Below are 26,466 nucleotides of genomic sequence, written 5' to 3' on the forward strand. Positions count from 1 at the left end.
GATGTTCCTGGGTTTGTAAATTTGGTATGGCTGTCTCAGTGACTGCTCAGTTGGCCACTAGTGCCTTGCATATGGTTGCCTTGGGTCTTGGACCTCTCCAGGGAGCCACCTCTCTGGTTGGCTTGGACTTGGCCGGGTTGCTGGGTCACGGAGTGGTACTGCAGGGTGTGTGGTCTCTGCTGAGCTTCCACCTCCCGTGCTGGATGTCTGCCTGTTCTGCGTGAACGGGGCTGGGCTGCTGGGATGCACAGAGGCACCACAGAGCGTGTAGTCTCTGCAGAGCTTCCCCTTCCCCTGCTGGATGTCTCCCTGCTCCGTCCATGCTGGGCCGGGCTTGGGATGGAGCCTGTTGGCAGTGGTGAAGCATACCTGCCACTGGATCCCACGGCAGCAGCCCCCCCACAGGGTGTGTGATCTCTACAGAGTTTCTGCCTCCCCTGCTGGACATCTCTCTGCTCCGTATGCACTTGGTCGGGCTGCTGGATCGGGTGCGGCAGCGGTGTGGTCTCTGCAGAGCTTCTCCCTCCTCCACTGGATGTATTCCCGTTCTGCACACACTGGGCCAGGCTGCTGGATTGCATGACAGCGGTGTGGTCCCCATGGAGTTCCCGCCTCCCCTGCCAGACGTCACTGTGCTCCGTGTGCACTAGGCCGGTCTGGGAATGGAGCCAGGTGCCTGCGGTGAAGCCTACCTGCTGGATCATGCAGTTGCAGCCCCACAGGGTATGTGGTTTCTGCGGAGCCTCTGCCTCCCCTGCCAGACGTCTCCCCACTCTGTGTGCAATGGGCCAGGCTGGAAATGGAGCTGGGGGGTGGCAGTGAAGCCTATCTGCTCGATCACGTGACAGCAGCCGTGCAGGGCATGTGGTCTCCGCGGAGCTACTGCTTCTTCTGCTGGATGTCTTCCCGTTCCGTATGGACTTGATGTTATGTTTTTATAGTTGTAAATTGGTTGATTTGTGGGAGAGAGTGGCACTAGGGACCGTCTATTCTGCCATCTTGACTGGAAGTGTCTGTCAGGTATAATCTCTTGTCCTTTGTAGTCACAACCTACTGCTTGTAGTTGTGCTCTGAACAACTAACTGCAACATGTAATCCTGGATTAGATCCTTGAACTTAGCACTTGGATTTTCAACAGCAATTCTTTCCTTCTCCCAGCACCTTTCTTCTGCCTCCCCTGGTCACATCTGGGTCCTTGCGGAGCTAAAGATCTTGCCTAGATTCCTTTTGTATGTGATTTTCATTCAAACACAAAGCTTCTAGTTTTTGAGGCTGGGAAGTCCAACGTCCATTTGGTGGTGGCAACAGTGACTCAGGAGTCTCACAAGTTTACGAGACTGTGAAGCCCAAAGTCTATCTGGTGGTGGTGACAGCAACCCAGGGGTCTCAAATTGCAAGATGGTGGAAGCAGAGAGTAAAATAGTAACTAGTTTCTGAGGCTGGGAAGTCTAAAGTCCAGGGAACTCCTCTGGTCAAGGCTTCCTTGGTAGTGGCTTCAGTGACACAGGGTATCACACTGCCAGCTGGTGGTGGATGGACGGCCCAGGAGGGCGGGCGATGCTCCAGCGGGGCTGCGATGGGCAGGAAGGGAGCGGCGGAGGGTGACAGCTTCTTTGCCTCCGCGCCCCAGCCACGACGGTGGGCACGCTCGCTGCCCAGAGCTCGGGTGCCGGCGCCCGCCTTTCTTCAATTTTTTAAATTTCTTTTTCTTTTTTGTTGTCTGCCTGTGTCATTTCAAACAGCCTATCTTCAAGGACAGAAATTCTCTCTTCTGCTTGTTCTACCCTGCTGGTTAAACTCTCTGTTGTGTTTTTTATTTCGTTGAATTAATTTTTCAGCTCTTTTCAGGGCATTGATTTCTTTTTACATTTTTTCTTTCAGGTCCTGTATATTTTTCTCATTTAATTGTGTTGTCTAACTGAGTTTTCTTGTATCTCATTTAGTTTCCTTAGAATTGTTGCTTGAAATTCCTTGTCACTCATTTCAAGGACTTCCTGTTCTATAGGATCTAGAGCTTGAGAGTTATTGTTTTCCTTTGGTGGTGGTGTACTTTCTTGATTTTTCATATTTCTGGTATGTTTCTTTTGGTGTTTAGTCACTGTGGAATGGGGTTTCATGACCACCACTCATTTGACCCTTGTGTCTGGCTAGCATCCTGCAGGGACTGCCAATTTGGCGTGGCTGCGTTGGGGCCTGTGGGCTGGCAGCTCGGGCCTCTTGGGGCAGCATGGACTCAACTGGGCTGGCAGTCCTGTGGTGGCACCTGTCTGTTGTGGTGCTGGTGGCTTGGGACCCTATGGGCCTGGCAGCTCTGGGGCCTCTTTGGGAGGTATGGTCTGGCCTGGGCTGGAAGTCCTGCACAGTGGTGCCTGCCTTTTCCAGCATGGGTCAAGATCATTTTTTAAAATGGCTCCCTTTGGCTTTCATCTTGTTGCTACAGGTATGTGGCATATTTGTACATCTGTGCATAGGGGGATTATGTTAGGAAAGTGTGTTCTCAGATATTGTTAGGTCTGCATTGTTAAGCCTATTTGGGGTTTGTACAACTTAAGAGACGGTCAGCTTACCATTAATTGGATTTCCATGCTTTGGACTAGGAGTGCCTGGATATCACTGTTTCCATATTTGACATTTGGTTATTTAAATTTATTTTAGAATATTCTAGGGATGTGTGTCTGTTTGTTTTTTGCTTTGTAATAATTTTGCATTAGGTTTTATTTGGGACCATTATCGGGTAGAAGAAGATTAATATGTCTTTCAAAGCTTTGTTTCCAGTGGGAGAGTGTCGGGTCCGCCGCTGGCCGACCCGAACAGCCCTAGCCTCGTTCCTTTTGGTGGGCGAGCAAATGGCCTGGGATTCCTCTTTCCTTCCTGTCCCCTTTGGAAGGAGATGGGGGAAGAGAGCCGTGAAGAGAGGTGAGCACAACCGCCAGCCCCAAACAGCCCGGTTTAAAGGGCACTCAGATGCGGTGGGGGTTCTGTCGAGCAGTTCCGTTTATTATCATCCAAGCACTTGCTTTTAAAGGCAAATGGGGAAGGGAGGTTTTTTACATCCTCCAATCAGCTTAAGGGTTACAAGAGCATGCATCCTGTCTCAGTGCCTAGCTATTGCAATCATGCAGTGTTCACGAGCGCAGAAGCACGTATTTGGCCAATAAGGGCTAAGGCAAGGTTCCCGCAGACACTCCCACCCTACTTCCTCCTGGTGCCGTCTTAGGCTGCCACATTAATAGGCCCTTGTGGGCCCATAATGGTGCCACTTGTAATGTCACTTAAGGTGGCGTTAGTTTTTAAAGCCCGACAGGAGAGATTTTTACAAATGGTTTTGAGACTAAAATGAATAGAGTTATGATTTAAAACAAAATGTGTGGACTGCATAAGACCTGTGATCTGGTTTACATTAAAACATCTTTATTTACAAATGATTTAGCCCAATGTTGGGCTCTACAGAATACATGCAACTCAATTGATTCAGCAAGTAAATATCTGCTTTATGAAACTCTAGTCTTAACAATGTTAAGGATTTAAATGTGATATTGAAGGCCACTGTGGATTTTTTAAAAATGCAATCAACTTATTGTATTCTAGCCTTACTTTAATTTCTAAATTGATTTAGAGTGAACAGTATGGGTCTAAAGTCTGTATAAAACAGCAGGAGGTAGGTTAGTAATTACCGTTTGTAGTGAGGAGACTTGCAGCAGTGAATGCTTTAATTGGAGGTAAAATAGCTGTTGAGATGACAGTTTATATTAGATTCTCATAGTGTGTACCTTTTTTGGAATTTAGAGAAGAAGCTTATTATGCCAAAATTATCATCTGAGGCTGATTTCTTTGGCCGGGTGTGAAAGGTATTAAAATGTCTGATTCCAAAGTAAAGTAACAGATTTGGGCAACTCTCATCACATTACCTAATATAACTTTTCTGTGTAATAAATTGATGTGTAACTATTCAGAAATTAAAATAAACATTTCAGATGTGTTCCCAATGTATGTCATTGTATATTTCTTTGAGACAAATCCAGATTTTTCTTCCCTATTGAAAAACTGTTTTCTGGCTGCCTAGACAAGTTTGTATAGGTCTAGCAAACAGAGGCTAGGCTTCAGTATTTTTTGTAATTCACTGCTTTTTACTTTCTTGACAAACAAGTTGTAAAGATTAATTATAGAAATGAAAGGTGCTGGTGTGATAGTACAGTCTTGTTTGAAAACTACTATACATGGAATAGAGCCTGTTTTAAATGGGCTCTCTGTGTGTATAGATATGTGTGGATAGAGTTTTCTGAGTTTAAGGAATATTTGAACATAAAGAATACAGACCTATATTCTTGCTGTTGCTCAGTCATGGTCCATATTTTAGAGAGTTAATATCTGTAATATAGAACCGTGGTTACACTAAGAAACCTAGCCCCATTTGTGTCAGGAATATTTCATTGCTTTTCCGTGTCAGAGAGAGTGAATGCAGCTTGAGGGAAAAAGAAAGAGTGGTGATTAATGGTATACTGAGATAATATATGCTTGCATATACCATTTTGATGCTGTGTTGAGGAATATTTTAGGTATGCTCTGGATAGGCAGATGGAGATTTTTAAGTACATAAGCTGTAAACCAGTCTGTTTAATCAGATCATTTAACTTATATGGAAGAGGGAGGAGGAACAATACTAGATTCTTACATATAGAAAAAACATCTGTCTTTTAACATTCCCTTTTTGACTGGTTAACAGCTTGTGGGTAAGTGTGACCCTGGATTATTATTACTTGGGTTCTTGAGGATATGGAGGTATTGGCCAGAAGGAAATGTGCAGGAAAATGGCAGAAGGAGCTAGGGAGTGAAGTATTTGTTTGAAAAAACAGCAAAAGGAACAAATTATCAATAATTTCAGAGGAAGGTCTTGGAAATTAAATTGCACATTCTTGAAGTAGTTGGCAAAAGTAGAGACTTTATGTGTTTGTACCATTATAATTCCAAAAAGGATTAGAAACAAAGTAGATGGGTTACTTATCTTGGTAATGGGGGTTTTAGATCAAGGTGAATTGATGGAGGCTGGGGAGAACCTGGTTTTCTTACTGCAGAGTTTCTTCTCAACTTGAGCCATGGGCTTGCTGCCATCTTCCAGCAGGAACTTTGTTCATCTCTTGGTTGAATAATATGTACTTGGGCAGCTCTGTGGGGGAATGATCTTTTAAATTTCTGTCTCTAATATTGATATCAAATAAGCATTTCCAATAACATTTATTAAGTCATCTCATTTAGGTGCCTGTATCCTGTAAAAAACATCTTGCCTAAGTAATAGTCTATAAATATTTAAGCTTTTAGTATGTAATAGGTCTTAATATCAATGTTACTATATGTATTAAATAATATTTTACCTTAAAGGTCTAATTTAGACTAAACTTGTACTATTTTTTTTAGGACAGCCAGTAGAGGGGACTTCATGTTTTCTGCGGATCGTTTGGTAGGTGGAGGCTTTCCATTTTCATTTCATTATTGTACCTAGTGATTTAATCATGGTAGACCAAGGGGTGTTTTTGTTCTAGAGCGTTCTGGGGATGAGAGAGATTGTACCAGTAACCATCATCTTGCCAGAACACATCTTCTGAAGTGTTCTTTCTACTGTTGCATTAAAGGTCTGCCTCAATCCCTTTCACTTCAGAGTATTGCCCATGAACTCATTCCCTGGAGTTCTGAGGTTCCACTACGTTTCAAATGGATCTGGATAACCTGATTCTCAGAAATTTTTAAATGCCTCATCTTAGGGCAGTGAAGTGAGGTACATCAAAAGGAAACCAAAGATATAAGGAGACCTAGTAGTTACCACTGTGGTATCTAGTTAATGCACAAAAACTAACACATTTCTTGCAGTTTACATGGGTGGGTATTTATTTTGCCTCTTCTTTTCTGTACTATCCTCACATGTGAAATACGAAGTTGGACTCTCTATGCTTTCCTCAGGGACTTCCCATTAAACATTGACCAAGCCCAATTCTGTTTAGCTAGTATGATCTGAGAGGATCTCAGGCTAAATTGGTTTGTCTTCCGGGTAAGCACTGTGTTTCCATCTTGTGTTTTTATATCCAAATGTGCTCAGTGCTTGGAATGAGGTTGACATATTTTCTGCTGTGCTAGTTGTCTTCATCCATTCATGAAATGAACACTGAACTCATGTGAATCAGGCACTGTACAAGGCTGCATTGGGTGGGAGGAGATAATAACAGTGACAAATACAGACATAGTCCTTGGTCTTGGGGAGTTTACAGTCTAAATAGTGCTGTCAGTATTTGGGACAGAAAGAAATGTGGCTTATTAATCTTGAAGTTATAATCAGATAGTAGAAAGTAGATTATCAAAGGGAATGCAAGAAAAAAGGTGTGGAACTTTTCATTTAGGTTTTCCCTGGGGAATTTATTCCAGAACAGTGTAGACAACTCCTGTTCCGTTTTTGGCTTTAAATATTCTTGGTTCAGAGACCAAGTCTATTTAAAATTATTTGAGCTTTGAGAGGCAGTAGTAACCCTTGGATAGTACCAAGACAAATGTGGTTGACATTCCTGGGGCAATAGTTACATCATTCTGTCTTTTATGCTTTTATGAAATCAAAAGAACAGGTTCAAAGGAACTTGTGTCTTTTAATGGCTGCTATGGAGAGAACAGGGGTCTTGGTGTTCACTGGTAGAAAAATGGTTCCTCTTTCTTTTGCTTTCCTTCTGCTCTTTTTCTATAGAAAGTTCATGGTGATTATAAAATGTTTTCCTGAAAGAGCAGGCATTATATCTTAGACAAATGTGATCATAAAGGCCTATGGCATAATTCACCTGAGAGGATGGTAATTTGGACCTCTCTGTTCTCTTCAGTCGGCTTTGAAGGTCCTGATATTGGGAGGGGAAGTGTCTATTGTGGTTGCAGTAGGGATCTGACCTGTTTAGATTTCTATTATTGAGGATTTCTAGTACACTATTTCTAGTACACTATTTTTTCTAGCACAAGGATCCCATTATAGTGGATGTTAATTCTATTCTGAATTTGTCAGGGTTGGCTTCCCTGGCCCTCAGATCCTTGAGTTCCTTATATTTTAGTCACCCTTCTTCTGGTTTTATGATCTTCTGTAAGACTTCAACTCACTAATATCTGTTCCAGGGTTGCAGGGGATGGGGTGGGAGGTAAGACTCTTTAGAAGAGTGTTACTAGGAGGAGGAGATTTAGGCTCTTCAAAGAAAAGTATCCTCTTCTAGCCTTGTAATTTGCTCATAAAAAATCAACACTCCACAGAAGGGGATGGCTAGAGGTGAGTGTGCACACACATTCAGTATTCATGAGGTTCCTGAGCCCTCTGTCTGATGCTGACAAAGTATTGGCCCATTTAGAATCGATCCTTTTAATGGCAGCAGAGTGTTGTGATAACAGAGCATGGGGCCTGGTGCTTCTCCTTTCTGATCCTGATTCTCAATCAATAACATAATATTGGTTGGAGAAAATGTGCATTTCAGACTCAGCACTGTTTTTATTGTAGTAGGCTCTGGTTGCTCATGGAATACCGTATCTGGTTTTCGGAGGCTGTTCCTACTAGTTCTGAGTGATTCTTTCCTCTGTACCACACATTACGATTGTTGTGAGACTTTTCTTTAGCTGAGAAGTCTAAATGCATTCTACTGGATCCTCCTTCAAGGTCAGTAAATTGGTTCAGCCCATCCACTCATTTATTTCCTTACAAGAAGTTCCAGGCTGTATTTGCATTATGGTGGGTCTTTGTTAAAATAATCTGACTTAATTTCATAGGTACTGAACGAAGTAGAGAAATTCCCAGTGGGCACTATTTCCAGGGTAACCAGAAGTATATTACTTCCAAGGGTACCTGCCGTGACTCTTGTTACCTGCTGGAGTTTTGCATCTCTCATAGCCTGGACTGATTGAATAGAATCAGAAGGCATGCTGGAGTCTTGTGGTGGCAGTCATGTGCCTAACTGAGGTTAGATGCCTAGCAGCAAGCAGCCTGGCATTTGGACCTATCCCTGTATCTAACACATGATAGGGGCCCCCTTCCTATTTCCATAAGCTAAACTCTTGCTCAGTGTGCTACTGACTCTCTGCCTACTGTTCAGCTCCTGAGGCTAACAGCTAGCCGGAAATTCTTAGCAGGTTCTCAACTTATTCTTCCTTTGACTCTCTAGATCAGACTTGTTGTGGAAGAGGGATTGAATCAGCTGCCATATAAAGAATGCATGGTGACCACTCCAACAGGTAACCAGGACTGTTACTTTCAAATTTTCCTCATGAAAATTCTGAGCTAGAATGGGGGAAAATGGAAGGAAAGCAGTCTGAGTAAAATCAATATGCAAAATGAGGAGTCTAGGTGGAGCTGTTCTTTTAAACATCTTACAAAACTCAGATATTTAGTAAAGAAATCTATGTAGGTTCCTTTTTGGTTAATAGATTGCTAGTCAATTCAAGGTAAAGGTTAATAAATATTCTTCAGCATGCAGGTGTTGCCTCTGCTGACAGCTCATTGGGCACAGAGTTAAGAATTGCTGGCAGCTTATCTTCACCTCTGTGGGGAAGCTGCTGGTGTTAACAAATGGGTGAGGGTGGTTTGAAACTCCAGGGGAAAAAAAAAAAAGGATGAGAAGCAAAAAAGAAAAAGAAAACTAAAATGATGAGAATTGAAGAAGGTGCTTTGTTATACTCTTTAATAGAAAGTAGCCAAAGATCACTGGTTTGGCTTTCAGGAATTTGAAATTCTGATGTGGTTCTTTAGTAAATAATGGAGAACTGTTCCATTCAAAGGGTTGACTTTATGAAAATTGGGAGCTGAGCTTGTTGCATTATGATTGACACAAATTCAGGATGAGACCAAGGGCTGGGCATGTCTTGATAACTACTTCAGCCTCTTCTGCTTTTAAGGCAGAATGGAGGCTTATAAAAAGGGATGCAATGAGGAGGCTTTCTGCTGTGGCTCACAGTAGGGTCCCAGTTTGAATTTATGTGGTATATAGATAGCATCCTCAGAGTGCAGTGATTCTTCTTTGAATTCAATTTGAGGATGTGTATATGAATGTCCTATTCCCATTCGATGAAGTCTGCCCCTCCCAATTATTCTCTCACAGGTTTCTTATGAAGAATTAAGAAATAACTATGAAAAATCATGACTCTCATCTCATTACTTTCACAGGGAACCTCAGGCATTATACAGTGTGTCTGGACAAGGGTTGCTCTGTGCCCATCTGCTTTAAACCATAGGCACTTTATAAAATAAGTAAGTTGCTGCAATGATGAAAGATAAATTCTTTGGTTTTATTTCCCAACAGGGTACAAGTATGAAGGAGTGAAATTCGAGAAGGGAAATTGTGGGGTCAGCATAATGAGAAGTGGTAGGTTTGTATGTGTGCGATTTTGTTTCTTTGCATGCATAGGAACAGTTGCTGCTTTCCAAGAGAGAGGCGGGCTTGTCTGTCATAATTGCAGCCTGCCTTTGCTTAAATCTCACCACCTGTGTTGTCTATCTTCGTGGTGCCTCAGAGTCATGGCCTGTGTGCTGCTAAGTTTGGCTAATTAACAGCAGAACATCTTCCCATGCCTGCCCCCATAGGCAACCAGCTTTCAAAGAGATTCAGGGGAGGGTGGGAGGATAGGAGGATGTGATAATTCCCTCTTGGGGAGAACAGGGAAGTTTGAAGACTGAGGGAATATAGCACAAATTCAGGCCTGGAGAACTTTGAATACCTGACTAGAGAAAAATTTGTTCCATTTTTATTTTATTTCTGTTGTAGGGAACAGTCCTATTCTGTCAGGTGCTGTACTGAATGGCTTGTTCAATATTTTTAATTTTATATTTGATGACTATATGACCATGTGAGCAAAAACATGCAACTGTTATTAACTCGAAGTATTTCTTTTTGCTGGTCTTATAAATGTATTTCTATTTGAGTCCAGCTGATTACCCTTCTAAATCAACTTTTGTGTAATTAGAACTCGTACCTGATGATTTCCATTCCTCTGGGTATATTCCCAGCAGTGGGATAGCTGGGTCATATGGTAGATCTATCTGCAATTGTTTGAGGAACCTCCATAGAGGCTGCACCATTTTGCAGTCCCACCAACAATGTATGAGAGTTCCTTTAAGTCGAAGGTATTCCTGTTCCCCAATGTTCATCGCAGCACTCTTTACAATAGCTAAGAGTTGGAACCAGCCCAAATGTCCATCATCAGATGAGTGGATACGGAAAATGTGGTATATCTACACAATGGAATACTACTCAGCTATAAAAAAGAATGAAATACTGCCATTTGCAATGACATGGATGGACCTAGAGAGAATTATACTAAGTGAAACAAGTCAGGCACAGAAAGAGAAATATCACATGTTCTCCCTTATTTGTGGGAGCTAAAAATAAATAAATAAACAAAAAAACCTGGGGGGGGGAGGGGGGAAGAAGACATAACAATTACAGTTCCTTGAAATTGATATGACAAGCATATAGCAAGGACATTGGTGGGAGGGAGGTTTCGGTAATTGGCCACAATAATCAACCACATTGTATATTGACAAACAAACAAACAAACAAACAAAAAACTCGTACCTGTTACATGGGATGATTGTTTCCATTCAGCAAACTTTTTTTTTTTTTTTTTTTTTGCGCAAGTGGTGGAAGCCCCACCTGCTTGCACTGGAAACGGATTTTTTTTTTCAACATACAGACTTTTCTCCTCTGGCTATGAAGTTCTATTTGTGAACAGTTGAATACCTCAAGTAAAATAGGAGGTTTAAGCTCCCTGTTTTATGGAAGGAAGCTCTTAAGTAATGATAGCGTTCTCAGGACAATGTTGTTCAACTTTTTAAAACTGGTGAATACAATGGACTTTTAAGGCTCAGTTTGTTCTGTTTCAGTCCAGCTCCTTTCTTAAAGACACCAGCGTGGTCCTTGCACCCCTAATGTGTACCAGATGACTCAAGTGATGCAGACAGAGTTGTTTTTAACCTTAATAGTCATTTGTTTGAGCTGGGGTGGTGAAGGGCTGAGGGCATCAGCCACACCACCCCAATGTCCACATCTAGTCCAGTGAAGACCACAGAGCCATAGTGGAAGTGCCCCAGGCTTCTGGGGGAGGGGCTGAGCGCCTCAGCTACGCTCCCCGCCCCAAGTCTACATCCAGCTCAGCCATGAATGAGGGGGATGCCATGGGTCTCAACCACACTCCCCTTCTCCCATCTTCTTCCTCCCCCTCCCCCCCCACTGCTCTACAACAATATCTTAGAATGCAAAAAAGTAATAATTATAATAAATAAATTTTAAAAAATAGTCATTTGTTGATTTTCATATATATGGGAAAGAAACTGGTTTATGTTTATTTTTTTCTTTTTTGTTTGGTTTTATGTTTAAAGTAGTGATATAAAGTTTCCTCTTAAAAATAAATTTAAAGGAAAACAGTTAATTTAAGAAAAATATTAAATAAATACCAATACTGGTAGAATTCTGATATGGCCTAGAATCTTGAAGATGGTATGAGAATGACTGACTTTTGGCAAACACTTCCTTAAAGGAATTCAGACTCAAAAATGATTCTGTTCAGAAACCAAGAGCGGGTGGTGGTGGTTGTGGTTCTCTGGGGGAGGGGGAACAATATGCCACTTTTTTACTGTTTGCAGCAAAACCTTTACCAGTGAAGTCTTTGCTGAGCTAAATGATTTCTCCTGATGCCACCTTGATCTAAATGGAAATCCTTGGGTCTCCAGTCCCTAGTCTTTCATAAATCTTTTTATAATTTTTCAGATGAAAGTGAGAAATGTAGGTGGTTTAAAGGCTTCTTTAAAATAATAGGAGTAAAAATGTTCCTGATATTGAAAAAGCTCAGGGAACAGCTCAACAAAACACTTTATTTCCTGTAATCATGGAAGCATGACAGCTCTAAAATTTATAAGCCAGCAATAAAACTAGCTTATCCTAGTTTCATTGACCTGCACTAAGTTTAAAATATGAGCACATCAGAAGTAAAAGCTGTTAACTTAAGAATTGCTTTTTTCTTGACAGTATCTTTTTTGTATTAGCAACAGTCACAAACTGTGCTTTGGCCTGTTCTTGGACTTGTACTTCATCTCTCCCAACCCTTTTTTTTTTCTTTTTTATTTCCTTCTTCAAGGTGAGGCAATGGAACAAGGTTTACGAGACTGCTGTCGATCCATACGAATTGGAAAGATCCTGATTCAGAGTGATGAGGAGACACAAAGAGCCAAAGTATATTATGCCAAGTTCCCCCCAGATATTTACCGAAGAAAAGTCCTTCTGATGTACCCAATTCTCAGTGAGTGGCTTGAGTTTAATTTATAATCTTTGGTTAGCGTTTAAATTCAATTTAGTGCTTGCCTTCTAGGTACCATTATATAAAAGGCAAAAACAGTTTCTAAATGTGTTTTTCTCAGTTGGATTTGGAGTTGCCTAGGGCAGTTCACCAGGGAATTTTTGTTGTGTAATGAGAGAATACACATTAGTTAAACTTTATTAGCTCTAAAGAGCTTTTTCTTGAAATGAGTACATTGAAGCAAAGGATCTAATGAGGCAAAATATATAAAACACAGAAAATATATTGAAACATGTTCCCTCTCTAGCTTGATGAGTACAGCAGTGATTTTCTCAAGGATTTATCCTTTCTAGATAAATCCTTTTTTTTTTTCCCTGCTATTTTCTTCACTTTCCTAAGCTTACTCAGATCACAAATGGCATGATCTCCCAGGGAGGTGAGGGGGAATATGTTAAAATTGATATTTCAAATACTAAGTGAATTTAGGGCTTATTATGAGTTTGATAACTGAAAAGCGTTATGTGTCATATCCATTATTGAAAATAACACTGATAAAGAACAAGCACCTTCAAATGAAGCTTGGCCTACTGGTGTGTTATGTTAGATTACTATATTGCCCTTACTTTAAAGACACTTAAAGGACATTTTGAAATAAATGTTAATGTTGCTAATGCATTTGGTTGTCTTTTGATTTCAGGCACTGGAAATACTGTAATTGAAGCTGTAAAGGTTCTTATAGAACATGGAGTTCAACCTAGTGTTATTATCCTACTCAGTCTGTTCTCCACTCCTCATGGTGAGTTCAGCATGAGGCAGTAACTAGGGCTTCAGATGGTCATGAATGGGTAAGTGTGTGTCTGTCTCACTTCTCATCCTGAGGAAAAGTTTATTTTCACCCACATTCAATCTAAATCTAATTTTGATAGTAATAATGCATGTCTGTCCTCTCCAAGCTTAGTAATAATATTTTACACTATTCTAATATAGTTAAAATTCAAATGCAGAAGTGTGAACTAACACCATTGAAAAGAATTGCAATTATTTTCTTGGTGGCCCTGTTTGAGCAATTATTTTCCTGGTGCCCTGTTTCCTCTGGCTCCTCACCTGAGCCTGAGAACTATTCACAAATAGCAAGAAACTCAATGTTCTAGCTAGCTCTGTGGTCTTCCTGGAGTAAGCTTTGCAGTGTGAAGCAAAGAGCAGAAGTTTTTAGAGTTAGATTTCTGCTCAAAGGGCACGGTGAGGGAACTGTGTGTTCTCTATTTCTTGAGGGAGGTATGCCTAATTTAAGGCCCTAGCTTTTTTGCCATACGGTCTAGGATAATTGAGAAGCTATCCTAAGAAAATAATCATAGATACATATGGAAATTTAGCTTCTAGGATGTTCATTAAGAGTTATTAAGTATAAAAAGAAATTTGAAAGTATATAAATGACTAACAATAAGGAAATGGTTAAACAAATAATATATATTCAAAGGATGTAATATTGTGTAACTGTTAAATCACGTTTTTGAAAAATATTTGACATCCAAACATGTACATGGTAAATGCAAAAAAGCAGTATAAAAAATAACAGTGTTAGAATAGTGTAAACTGTTATCAACAAGCTTAGAGATGACCAATACAAATTACGACTATTTTAATTACCAAAATCAGACTTGAATTTAACATGGACTCTAATAAATCTTTCCTCAGAAAGAAAGGCTAGACAGATACACAATACTATTTCAATTTTGGTTTCAAAATACACATACAATATTAATAGTTGTTATCTTAGGATGGTGGGATTTTAAGTGATTTTCATTTTATTTTAAAGTTTTTTGGGGGGGTATTTTCCAAATGTTCTACAATGAATTCATATTTGCTTCATAATTGAAAATAAGAGAAATACATGACTTCTCTAGCAAGTGTGTTTCCTCATTTCCAAAGGTTCTAAGTCTCAGCCAACCCTGAAGAGAGGTTACAGGGCAACTAGTTGGGAAGGCTGCTTTCAGTAGGCCAGTCTATAGGAATTATGGCCTATTTGATTACTTTACTGTTTCACAAGCAAAAATTACCTGTATTGCAAATGTTGGTGATGACAAAGGGTGATTTGCTTGGTCATCCACTTATATATAACAGATGGCATTGAAAATGTTGAGTTAATCCAGTAATTATTGAGATTTCCCCCTTTGGGAATAGAAAATAATCTGTTTAGTTCTAATCATGTACATTAGAATATTATACTATTCTTTGACGTTATAACTGAAAAAATCCTATTCTGTGACAGCTTTGCTATGGCTTTTTAATTTGACTGGGGTCCCAGCTAGTCCTAATTCCTTTTCCCTGCCTCTCCCCCTCCGTAAAAGCTAGAATTGTACCTTCTAAAAAGCTAGCTTGCTCTGACACACCAAAGAAGTTTTTGTACTTGTTTCACAGAGTTCCAGCTGGAAAACTGCGATCTTATATGCAGTCCTCTTTTTAGAAAGAACTATATTCATTCTATTCCAGCCACTTTTAAAATAAAACAAAAGAAGAAAGACTCTTCAGGGGAAAAGTTGTTTTAACTGAATAACTATATTTTTCAAATCTTGAATATAAAACAATTTGATTCTAAGAATGTATTAGTGAGAGGGAAGGGGCGTAGTCTGACTACCCTCAAGGCTTTTTGGATATCAGACATTATGTAAACAAAGAGATTAGCCAAGTTTGACTAGGTATCCAAAGGTCATTGCTGTCTGGCCTCTGTCAGTATTAGACCTAGCGATAATGACTATAAAATTCCTGAATACTGACTAGTGTTACCAAAAAATCTTGCCATAACAACAATTTTTCTTTTATTTTCTGAAGGTGCCAAATCAATCATTCAAGAGTTTCCAGAGATCACAATTTTAACTACTGAAGTTCATCCTGTTGCACCTACACATTTTGGACAGAAATACTTTGGAACAGACTAAGTTACTGAAGGAAAATGAATTATCTTGTGTAATATTACAATTATATTTTGAGTTTTTACTTGTTTTACTAATTTGATTGAGGAATGGCAGAGAAAAATACGTTAGAGTTGCTTTTTTTTTTTTTTTGTCTTTTTCGTGACCGGCACTCAGCCAGTGAGTGCAGCGGCCATTCCTATATAGGATCCGAACCCGTGGCGGGAGCGTCGCCGCGCTCCCAGCGCCGCACTCTCCCGGGTGCGCCACGGCCCCGTTAGAGTTGCTTTTTAGTTTTGGAAGTGGGTATAGAAAAAAGGAAATATCTGAAGTTTATTTATTTTATTTGATTGTTTATTGACTGTTGGTACTAAATTCAACAATGAAGCACACATAACTCTTAGAAAAGATGGAAATTTTAATAATATGCTAATGAAAATTGCTGAACCCTCAGTGCATTGAAATTGTTCCCTAACTTGTGAACCTCTTAGTTTGGAGATTGCTTGAAGTCACAAATAAAACCCAAATGAGACTCAGTTCTTTGTCCCGCTGTAGTTTGCATTTTGTTTAGTTTGCTTTTAGCTCTAGGGAGGTTTCATGTATGTGGCTATTGTCACCTTCCTCTACTCTTTACTTCCTGCTACTGTATATTCTGGTAACTTGGAGAGGAAGAAAAAAGAATGCCTCCTGAAATTTTACATTTCCATTAATATCCTCACTAAATTGGCAGATCCAGGATGTATGGTTAACTCTGCAGTCAGGCCATTATGTTCTTTATGGCTTATCTCCCAAACTGTGCATTGTTGTAGGTGCCTTGTCAAGCTGTGATGCAGTGAAGAAGATGGCAGAACATTTTCAGTAACTGGAACTGTAACTTTAATTTACATAGACTGAACCAGGGATGTCCAGAAGCTAACAAGGGAGAGTGCTAAGTACTGTTAATGTCATCAATCCTCAAGAAAGGAATTGGTGGTGGTTTTTCTGAGTTGTGGTGGAAAGAGTGGTTTCTTGCCAGATTTCATGGCCAATAAGTAAATGAAAATGCTTCATTTTTAATTTAGATGTTTCTACTATAAGCCTTTGATTCAGAAATTAGTTATTTTGCATGTTTAATGGAAAAAAAATACCATAATTAAAAAAAATCCATAAGGTTTACACGTGTTCATATTTAGGCTTCTGAAAGGGAGAGAAACCATTTTAGAAATCAGTGTTTGTGTTCAGAAATCTGTAAAACCATGATCTCATTTTATATTGATATTAAAACATTTTAACAGTGGTGGCTGGGGCCGAGCCCGTGGCGCACTTGGTAGAGTGCTGCGCTGGGAGCACAGCAACGCTCCCGCCGCGGGTTCGGATCCTATATAGGACTGACCGGTGCACTCACTGGCTGAGTGCCGGTCACGAAAAAAAAAAAAAAAAAAGAAAAAAAAAAACAGTGGTGGCTGGCTGATTACTTGATTAATTATGTTCTAATGGCCCCATCAGCAGCTGATGTGGGCCTCTGTTCAAAAGCAAAGAGCTGAAGAAAGTGTCTTAGAAAGAACTAAAGCTGATGAAAGTCAGCAAAAATAGGGGGAGAGGAAGAAATCTGGTGTAGAATGGACTATACTTTCCCTTTGAAGCCTAGAATACCAGAAGAACTTTACTATATTTTTCCCTTTATTTTTGAAGACTATTGTAGAATAAGCTGCGATTAATACTGTAGATAGATTACCCATATTACTGTTCTTCCATGGTAACTGTTGCTTTCAAGTTCTTATTTAAATTCTTAGCTATGCTTATCAATTAAGTATTTTGATACAATGGTTTTTTTTTTTTTTTTTTTAACTTCTGATTAGCAGAAGCTGTAACTGAAGCCCATTAAAGCCAAAATCTTTATCTCCCTGTCCTAGGGAAAATGTGAGCCAGCAAATTTAGATAGAGACCAGATCTGCTTGAGATTGATGTACTGAATTAATTGGAAAGATGATGCCTACCAGTATAGGAGTCAGTGCTTCTGAATTAGTGCAGAGTCAGTGCTTCTGAATTAGTGCTTGTGTTAGGTGTACAATATTTTGTTTGAAGTGACTTTCCAGAACACCAGTAAATTCATATTCAAATGTAGGCATAAAACCATATTTCAAGCAGATTATTTTTATATCATCAGCCATTTAGATTTAACATCTCTGTTCCTTTTCATCAGTGAACATGATTGGGAGTTAACTATATTCGGTTCCCACACAGACGGCCTAGCATAAACAGTAGGAATTATTCATTGGGGTCATATCCCCTGCTGATGTTTATCCTGTACCCCCCAACAGATCTCAATAAAAATTGTAAGTATTTCTTTTGAAATTTTGGTCTTTTTAGCAAATGAGGGATTATTTGTAGGGTTAATCACTTGCAGAACTCTTTCGTCCTGGGACATTTTCTAAATTTTCTAAAGTTGTCACAAGATTAACAGACTATTCAAAACAAGGTCGTTTTTAAATGACATTAACTTCAGAGTGGTATAAACTGTGTAGACTTCTTATAGAAGAAAATCTCTAGCACAATAAAATTGACCCTCAAATAATATACAGCAGTAGTTCTCAAAACTTGAATGTGCATCAGAATAATGGAGGGCCACAGATTGCTGGGCTGTGTACCCCTAGACTTTCTGATTTGGTAGGTCTGGGTTAGGGCCCAAGGATTTGTGTTTCTAACAAGTTCCCAGATGATGCTGATGTTACTGGTCTGGGGACCACATTTTGATTTCAGACATTTCTTCTTTTGTAATATAAGCATTTAATGATATAAATTTTCCTATATATATTGATTTAGCTGTACCTCACAAATTTTTTTGTTTTGTTTTGTTTTGTGACCGGTAAGGGATGCGTAACCCTTGGCTTGGTGTCATCCACACCGCGCCCAGCCAGTGAGCGCACCGGCCATCCCTATATAGGATCCAAACCCGTGGCCTCGGCGCTCCCAGGGCTGCACTCTCCCAAGTGAGCCACAGGGTCGGCCCGTACCTCACAAATTTTGATATGTTGTGTTTTCATTTTCATTCATTTCAAAGCACTTTCCCATTTCCTTTTTTATTTCTTCTTTGACCTAGGGTTATTTAGAAGTATGTCATTTGATTTCCAAATATTTATAAGATTTTACAGATTTCTTTCTGCTATTTCTTCCAAATTTAATTCCATTGTGGTTAGAGAATATATTTTATATGATTTGAATCCTTTAGTTTTTTTTATTCTGGTCCTGTTCTGTGAGAAAGGATCCTTTTAAAATTATTGGGATTTGTTTTATGGCCCAGAATATAGTCTCTCATGGTAAATCTTCTGTGTGTGCTTGAAAAGTATGCATATCCTACTGTTTTTGGGTGGAGTGTTCTATAGATGTCACTTAGGTTAAGTTGGTTGATAGTGCTGTTCAAGTCTTCTATTTCGTTGCTGATTTTCTGTCTACTTGTTCTATGGGAGATGGGTGTTGAAATCTCAGACTAAAATTTTGGATTTGTCTGTTTCTCCTTTCAGTTCTATCAGTTTTTGCTTCATGTATTTTGAAGCTCTGTTGTTAGGTACATAAACTTTAAGGATTGTTATGTCCTCTTGATGGATTGACCCTTTATCATTATGAAACATCCCCTAGTAATCTATTAATATTCTTTGTTCTGAAATCTGCTTTGGCTGATGTTAATATAAATATTCCAGCTTTCTTTTGAATAGTATTTATGTGGCATATCTTTTCCCATTCTTTTACTTTAAACCTATTTTTGTTTTTATATTTAATATGAGTTTCTTGTAGGTAGCCTACAAGTCAGGTCTTGCTTTTTATCCAATTTGACAGTCTCAGCCTTTTAATTGGGATGTTTAGACCATTTTCATTTAATGTGATTATTGATATGATTAGTTCTAAATATACCATCTTGCTATTTGCTTTCTATTTGTTCTTTGTTCACTTTTTTTCTCTCTTTCTGCCTTCTTTTGGATTAATTGGGTATTATTTATGATTCCATTTTATCTCTTGATGGCTTATTTATGCTTTGTTCTTTTAGTGGTTCTTTTAGAGTTTATAATATACATCTTTATCACAGTCCATTTTAAGTATGATATAAGAACTTAAACAATGTACTTCTATTCCCCCTTCCCCAGCCTTTCTGTGATTATCGTCATACCTTTTCTACACATGTTAAACCTCATAATATATTGTTATTATTTTTTGCTTTCAACAGTTATCTTTCAAAGAGATATAAAAAATAAGTAAAAAGGGCCATTTTTATTTACCCATATATTTAACATTTTTGGTGCTTTCTATTTCTTTGTGTAGATCCAGATTTCCATCAGGTATTATTTTCCTTCTACCTGAAGGACTTCCTTTCTATTTCTTGTAAGGCAGATCTCCCAGTAATGGATTATTTCAGCTTTTGTATGTCTGAAAAAGTGTTTATTTCACCTACACTTTTGAAAGACATTTCACTGTTATTAGATTCTAGGTTGACAGCTTTTTCCCCCCAGTACTTTAAAGATGCTGCTTCACTGTCTTTCTTGCATTTCTTCGATGGAAGTCTGCTGTTATTCTTCCATTTGCATTTAATGTGATGACTGATAAGGTAGGATTTACATCCGTCATTTTGCTATTTGTTTTCTTATGTCTTTTATCTCCATTGCTGCCTTCTTTTATGTTAATTGTATATTTTCTAGTGTACCTATGTCAGGAATCCCTAAGACCATCTTCAGAACTCATAGGACCCAGAAGCCATTACATTCATGGTTATGGTTTATTACAACAAAAGGGAATAGGCACATGGGGCAAAGTCTAGAAGAAACCAGATGTACGCTTCCAAGAGTTTTTTCCCAGTGGAATTGCACAGGATGCATTTAATTCCTCTGTCTACAAATTGTAGCAACATGTGTGAAGTGTAGTCTACCAGGGAGCTCCCTGGAGCTTAAGATTCCAGAGTTTTTAATTGGAGTTTGGTCACATAGGCACATAGTGCCTATATGCAATCATTGCAGTTACCAAAACGTACCACCAGAGGGAAAGCACGTGTTCCCTATAAATCACATTGTTTACAAAGACTACGTAATTAGCTAAGTGTGGTTCAAAGCTCCAAGTATGCAAAACAATTTTATCAATTAGAGCATTCTAAGACCTCAATTCTCAGTAGCTGAACAAGGGCTATTCATGAAAACAGACCCTTCTAGGAATGTGCAAAGTTTGAGCAACTCAGACCTGCTGAGTCAATTTTTCCTGTAAAGTCCACCTCCTGGTCCTCGGCCCAGGCTCACTTAAAGGAAAACTTTTGTATTTTTCTGAGTGCCTACATTTAGTATAGCATTTATTTAACAGATGTAGTAACATTAGCATTAGTATGTCCAACATTTGGAGGAGCTGGTTCAAGATAGGGATAGACTTGAAGAAGCATTTAATCTATCTGCTAAAGCCATTATATACATCATAATTTTGTATTAATTTGATTGTTTCTTCCCTTGGTCTACCATTATTTGTACTTTAAAATAAACTTATGTAGAACTATTTAGCATATTAATTAACTGATGCTGAACTAGACCTAATTCCTCCTAAAGCCAATCATTTTCCATTGATGTCACATCCTGAGGAGGCTTTAATTAAATTTCCCAATATATATAATTATCAATATCTGTATTACAGGACTTATTTACATAAGGTAATTCAATCTTACCAGCAGTGCTAATGTTATACCATATCACACAATGGTTATAGTAGAGTTCCTTTTCATTCCATGAAACAGTAAAAGTTAGAGAGCTATTTATTAAACCTTCCCAACATAATTGGCCCTTGACCACATGCCAGATGTTCTTCTGGACAGGTGTTGTCACAATTGACCAGGATTTGGTTGTTTCCAGGTTATAAGTTAGATGGTGTATTAATTTGCTCAGGCTGTCATAACAATATACTACAGACTAGGTGGCTTTAAAAACAGAAACTTATTTTCTCACAGTTCTGGAGTCTAGAAGTCCAAGATCCAGGTGCTGGCAAGTTTGGTTTCTTCTGAGGCCTCTCTCTTTGACTTGCAGATGACCGCCATGTCTTCACATTGTCTTTCCTCTGTGCATGTGCCCCTGGTGTCTCTTTGTATGTTCAAATTTTCTCTTCTTATAAGGAGACCAGTCAGATTGGATTAGAGTCCACTCTAACAACTTTATTTTAACTAATTCCATTCTTTAAAAACCCTATCTCCAAATATTTATTCTGAGGTACTGGAGGTTATGGCTTCAACATACGAATTTTGGAGGGACACAATTCAGCCCATAACATATGGGGACAAAACTTGTCAATTTCTCTCAATTCACGTGATTTTACTGAGACTGTTTCTTTTGTGTGCTGTTATGTAGCAGGGACTATCTCTTTCTTATGGCAAGTGTAAGGGTGTAATTCAGAATGGTTCCTATTCCTGCTAACCACACTACAGGGTACAACTTGTTTTGATTCATTCTTGGGGTGAGGGCAGACAGAGTACATCAATGTAAATTACTCCTGCCCCCAGGGAACTTATAAGTTTGGAGATCCATAAGGTTTCCAGAAGTGTTGATGAAGGGTCATTGCCCCATTGCTACATCAGGCTTCATCTGTTTTAAAATAGTCAAGAGTTTGAAAAGGTCCTGCTGTCTTCATGGATGACTGCAGGGCACTAAATAACATTTGTCCCCATGGAGGTGCTGAGAGTCTAGCTGCATCCCTAGTATGTGAAAAGGGGACAGATTAACCAGGACCAGGGTATCTCCCAATTGTTTTTCTTAAAGACTCTATTGCCAGGAAGCAAAGCACACACAAAAACAATACCTAAACTAACAGAGTTCTGGCTTTAATGTATTCAGAAATCACAGAACACAAGTAGGCTACAACTTTCCAAATCCCCTCAAAAATCCTTTGTGAGAGCAGAGATGGTTTGTCAAATCTATACTCTTTAATACATTTATTCTTTTGTTTGATCAAGGGGGGGGGCTGTCTAACTCATTATATTGGAGGAGCTGTATTCATTCCTTTGTGCTTCTTTTTCTTCTTCTAATCTTCATTAAAATCAAAAGAAGAGCCAAAAAATTTAAAAAAATAAAAAAGTAAAAAATAGTCAAGAGACCCTGTTGGGTCAGAGTACAAGCCTTTTCCCAGCACTAAGTCCTAGCATTGCCCAGCATTATTCATTGAATCTGCCTGACCCAGTTTACTAAAACTTCACCATCTTTCCAGGCTGTTTCCCATCTTTTTCCTTTCTTCTGGAAGAGTATTACTTCTAATTGGCCTATTCTGCTCTGCCTAACACATTTTTTTCTTCTTAGTGCCACTCATTAAAAGAGAATTTGGTTCATCCTTTGATACTTAGACTGGCACCTATCTCTCCTGCAGCTTTCTTCCGTCTTGTGGAACAATGTTTAATTCACCAGGCATGTTTTGCCATTGTGTACTAATTGCCTGAGTGCAATTAGGATGCATGTTTTGTACCCAAAAATGTTGGGTCCTCATATTAAGGTTCTATGGGTAATAATCACACTTAGATATGATTTACTCTGAGTATGCCATAAAGGGCTACCCTAGCCTTCCTTGTCACGTGATGGAGTTATTTCTCATAGGAATTTGAGTCCACCATGTGATGCCTACTCCCTTATTTCCACCAGAATCCCATTGTTTCAATTTTATTTAATAGCTTTATGCCCACAGAAACAAGGGTGATTTGTATTTATAAACAGCACACTTCAGCAGCACAGGCATGCTGCTGCTGTATTCTGTTCATAATAGCCAAGAACCTAAGTATTTGGTGATCAAAGTTTACAGTTACCCAGTGATCAGTCTGCCAATTGTATACTGCATGGTTTGATAATTCAGCAGGGAGTAATTCCTGGAAGTTTTTTCCCAAATGATATCGTTTATAGTAGGTACAAATTGAAATCTAAGAATCAAAAGTTACTGGTGAATTACTACGGTTCTGTTTAGTTATCAACAGTTGATCTTGTTCATCGTAGCACATGACCAGAATGTCTCCCAGCATGATACCACTCCAGTTTTCAATTTTCCATTTGACCTTGTCAGGGTCACCAAATGACGGTGTTCTGGTCAAATGTATAGCTTCACCCTCTAGTGTATCTGGTGTAATTGTGTGAAGAGAGAGCATTCTCTTCCTCTGAGCCTCTTTGAGGAACCAACATAATGTTGGATTTTCGTCATTACACAATCCACTTATTAATTCTTTTACCTTCAGCTACTATGTTTTCTTCTTTGTATTTGTCATTGATTTTAACCTAAACCTTTTCACCTGGAAGGAATATCAGATTCAGTGACAGGGCTGACCCAGATTGTTGCCAGCAGCAATATGAGTCTATCATGTGCTTTCTTTCCCTTCAGCCCATTTCTACTTGTATTAGAGTTACACAGATATAAAACTAGTGGGCTGTCTTGGCCACTAGGCAATACTGTTGTAGTCATTGTTAATCCTAAGGATGAAAGCATAATCCATCCTAAACAGCCCTTAGAAATTCTGGAATAGCAGTTTAAAGGTATATTTACATTTTCTTAGGGATTATCACTGTCTCTGGGAGGAGCAGTTGGTCTTGAAATGACTGCATCAGGTAGGAAAAAAGAAAGGGGATGTGATGTGGGGAAAAATTATATAGATGTAACAGTATCTTCTCCACCCCCCACTACCCCAGATCCCCCACAAAAGTAGAGAAGTCTATCTAGAGGGTACCTTTCTTTAGTCCCCTGATGTTGAATGTGAGCAGATACTCATTAAGGTATGTAAGCTTCCATGCTTTAGTCTGTCCATTTTTTATTGAGATATAATTCACATACTATAAAAATAACCTTTTTAAAGTGTTCAATTCAATGATTTTTAGTATATTCACAAAGCTGATCAACCACCACAATCTAATACCAAAACAATTTCATCAACCAAACAAGAAACCCCATACTCATTAGTAGTCACTTCCCATTACCCTCCCCCAGTTCCTGTCAACCACTAATCTACTTTCTGTCTCTATGGATTTGCCTATTCTGAATATTTGATGTAAATGGAATCATACAATATATGATCCATTTCAGTTAATTTTTATGTATGGTATAAGGAAGGAATTCAACTTTATGTTTTTACATGAGGATATCCAGTTTTCTCAGCACCATTTGTTGAAAAGACCATTCATTCCCCAGTGAATTGTGTTGGTACCCTTGTCAAGAATCAATTGATCATAAATGGAAGGTTTTATTTCTGGACTCTCAATTCCATTTCATTGCCTTATGTGTCTGTCCTTATGCAGTTTCGATTACTATAGCTCTGTAGCAAGTTTTTTTGTTTTGTTTTGTTTTGTTTTGTTTGTCTTTTTGTGACTGGCTGCACCGCGCTCAGCCAGTGAGCGTACTGGCCATCCTTATATAGGATCCAAACCCGCGGTGGGAGCACTGCTGCACTCCCAGCGCCGCACCCTCCCGAGTGCGCCACGGGGTCGGCCCTGTAGCAAGTTTTGATATCAGGAAGTATGAGTCCTCCTACTTTGTTATTCTTTGTCAAGATTGTTTTGCCTATTTTGGGTCCCTTGCAACACCTTATGAATTTTAGGATCAGCTTTTCCATTTCTGCATAAAGGGCCATTGGGATTTTGATGAGGGTTGCATTGAATCTCTAGGTCACTTTGGGTAGTATTGACATCTTAATATTAAGTCTTCCAATCCATGAACATGGTATGTCTTTCCATTTATTTAGGTCTTTAATTTCTTTCAACAATGTTTTGTAGTTTACAATGTATAAAGCTTGCACCTCCTTGGTTAAATGTATCCCTAAATATTTTATTCTTTTTGATGCTATTGTAAATAGAATTGTTTTCTTAATTTCCTTTTGTATTGTTCATTGCTAATGTATAGATATACCAATGATTTTGTGTGTTGATCTTGTATCCTGCAACTTCACTGAATTCATCTATAACCTTTAATTGTTTTTTATGTTTGTTTTCTTTAGGATTTTTCTCATATAAGATTATGTCATCAGCATATAGAGTTTTACTTCTTCCTCTCCAATTCGATGGCTTTTATTTCTTTTTTGTGTCATTGCTATAGCTAGAACTTCCCTTACAGTATTGAATAAAAGTGGTGAGAGGAGACATCCTTGTCTTGTTACTGGTCATAGGGAAAACAATTCCAGACTTTCACTATTGAGTATCATAAAATGTAACTCTTCATTTCTATAACATGTTTAAAGTCTATTTTGGCTAATAATAGTGTCATCATTCCAGTTTCTTATGTTGTTCTTTGCATATTATATCTTTTTCCATCCTTTTACTTTCAAGCCATTTTTATCTTTAAATGTAAAGTATCTCTCCTGTAGACAGGATGTAGTTAGATATTATTTTATCCATTCTAACAATCTCTGACTTTTGATTGGATTGCTTAATCTGTTCAAATTTAATATTATTATTGATGTATTTGGATTTATGTCTGCTATTTTACTTTTTCTTTTCCCTATCTCATGTCTTTCTTGTTCCTCTGTTCCTTCTTCCTGTTTTCTTTTGCATTAAATGAATATTTTATAACATTATACTTTACTTATTTTTTACTATATTTTTTGAGGTTTCTTTCTTTCCTTCTTTCTTTATTCTTTCTCTTTCTTTCTTTCTTTTTTTTTTTTTTTTGCATCTGGCTGTTACAGGGTCTGAACCCTGGGCCTTGGTATTATCAGCACCATGCTGTAACCAACTGAGCTAACTGGCCAGCCCCTTGAGTTATTTTCTTATTGGTTACTCTGTGCTCTAGGGCTTACCATATACATCTCAACTTACTTGAATTTACTTATGTTATATTAGAGACTGGAAATACCAAAGTGTTTTTCCTACTCACACACTCAACACAACACTTCTGATACCAGATGTGTGGGGACTGCTCCAAGCAATCAATTCTCCAGCAGATACCAGCTGAATATCCTCTAATTCAGTTCTATTCTGTCACTAACTGCAGACAGCATCAGATCCCACAGGTTAAGTGCTCAGTCCCACAAGACTGCCTTCCACTTAGATGCCAGTTGCAAGCCCTGGGTTGTTTTACCTGTGTTTCTGACTGACCGGCTATGAATTGGGTATTCTCAAGACCCCCTCCTAGAGTTCGAGTAATTTGCTAGATGGCTCACAGAACAGAGGGTAATACTTACTTACATTTACTGATTTATTATAAAGGGCATTACAAAGAATACAGATGAACGGCCAGATGGAAGAGATACCTAAGGCAAGGTATAGTATATCACAATATCACAGATTTATACTACCAATTCCAATGATGTATCGAAACATTA

General features: G+C 38.8%; 1 protein-coding gene across 2 annotated transcripts in view; it reads left to right on the forward strand.

Moving 5' to 3' along the window:
* The window catches only part of UPRT (uracil phosphoribosyltransferase homolog), a 50,105-nt gene extending 33,835 nt beyond the window's left edge, over window positions 1-16,270 (forward strand). For both annotated transcript variants that reach the window (XM_063084036.1, XM_063084037.1), the window contains 6 exons: window positions 5,413-5,455; window positions 8,166-8,235; window positions 9,300-9,362; window positions 12,130-12,291; window positions 12,986-13,084; window positions 15,118-16,270. In XM_063084036.1, coding sequence (XP_062940106.1) covers window positions 5,413-5,455; window positions 8,166-8,235; window positions 9,300-9,362; window positions 12,130-12,291; window positions 12,986-13,084; window positions 15,118-15,224 — 544 coding nt within the window. In that variant the 3' untranslated portion in view covers window positions 15,225-16,270. The remainder of the gene's footprint in view (window positions 1-5,412; window positions 5,456-8,165; window positions 8,236-9,299; window positions 9,363-12,129; window positions 12,292-12,985; window positions 13,085-15,117) is intronic.
* The last annotated feature ends 10,196 nt before the right edge of the window (window positions 16,271-26,466 follow it).

Source organism: Cynocephalus volans, chromosome X (assembly GCF_027409185.1).
Source record: "Cynocephalus volans isolate mCynVol1 chromosome X, mCynVol1.pri, whole genome shotgun sequence".
NCBI lineage: Eukaryota > Metazoa > Chordata > Mammalia > Dermoptera > Cynocephalidae > Cynocephalus > Cynocephalus volans.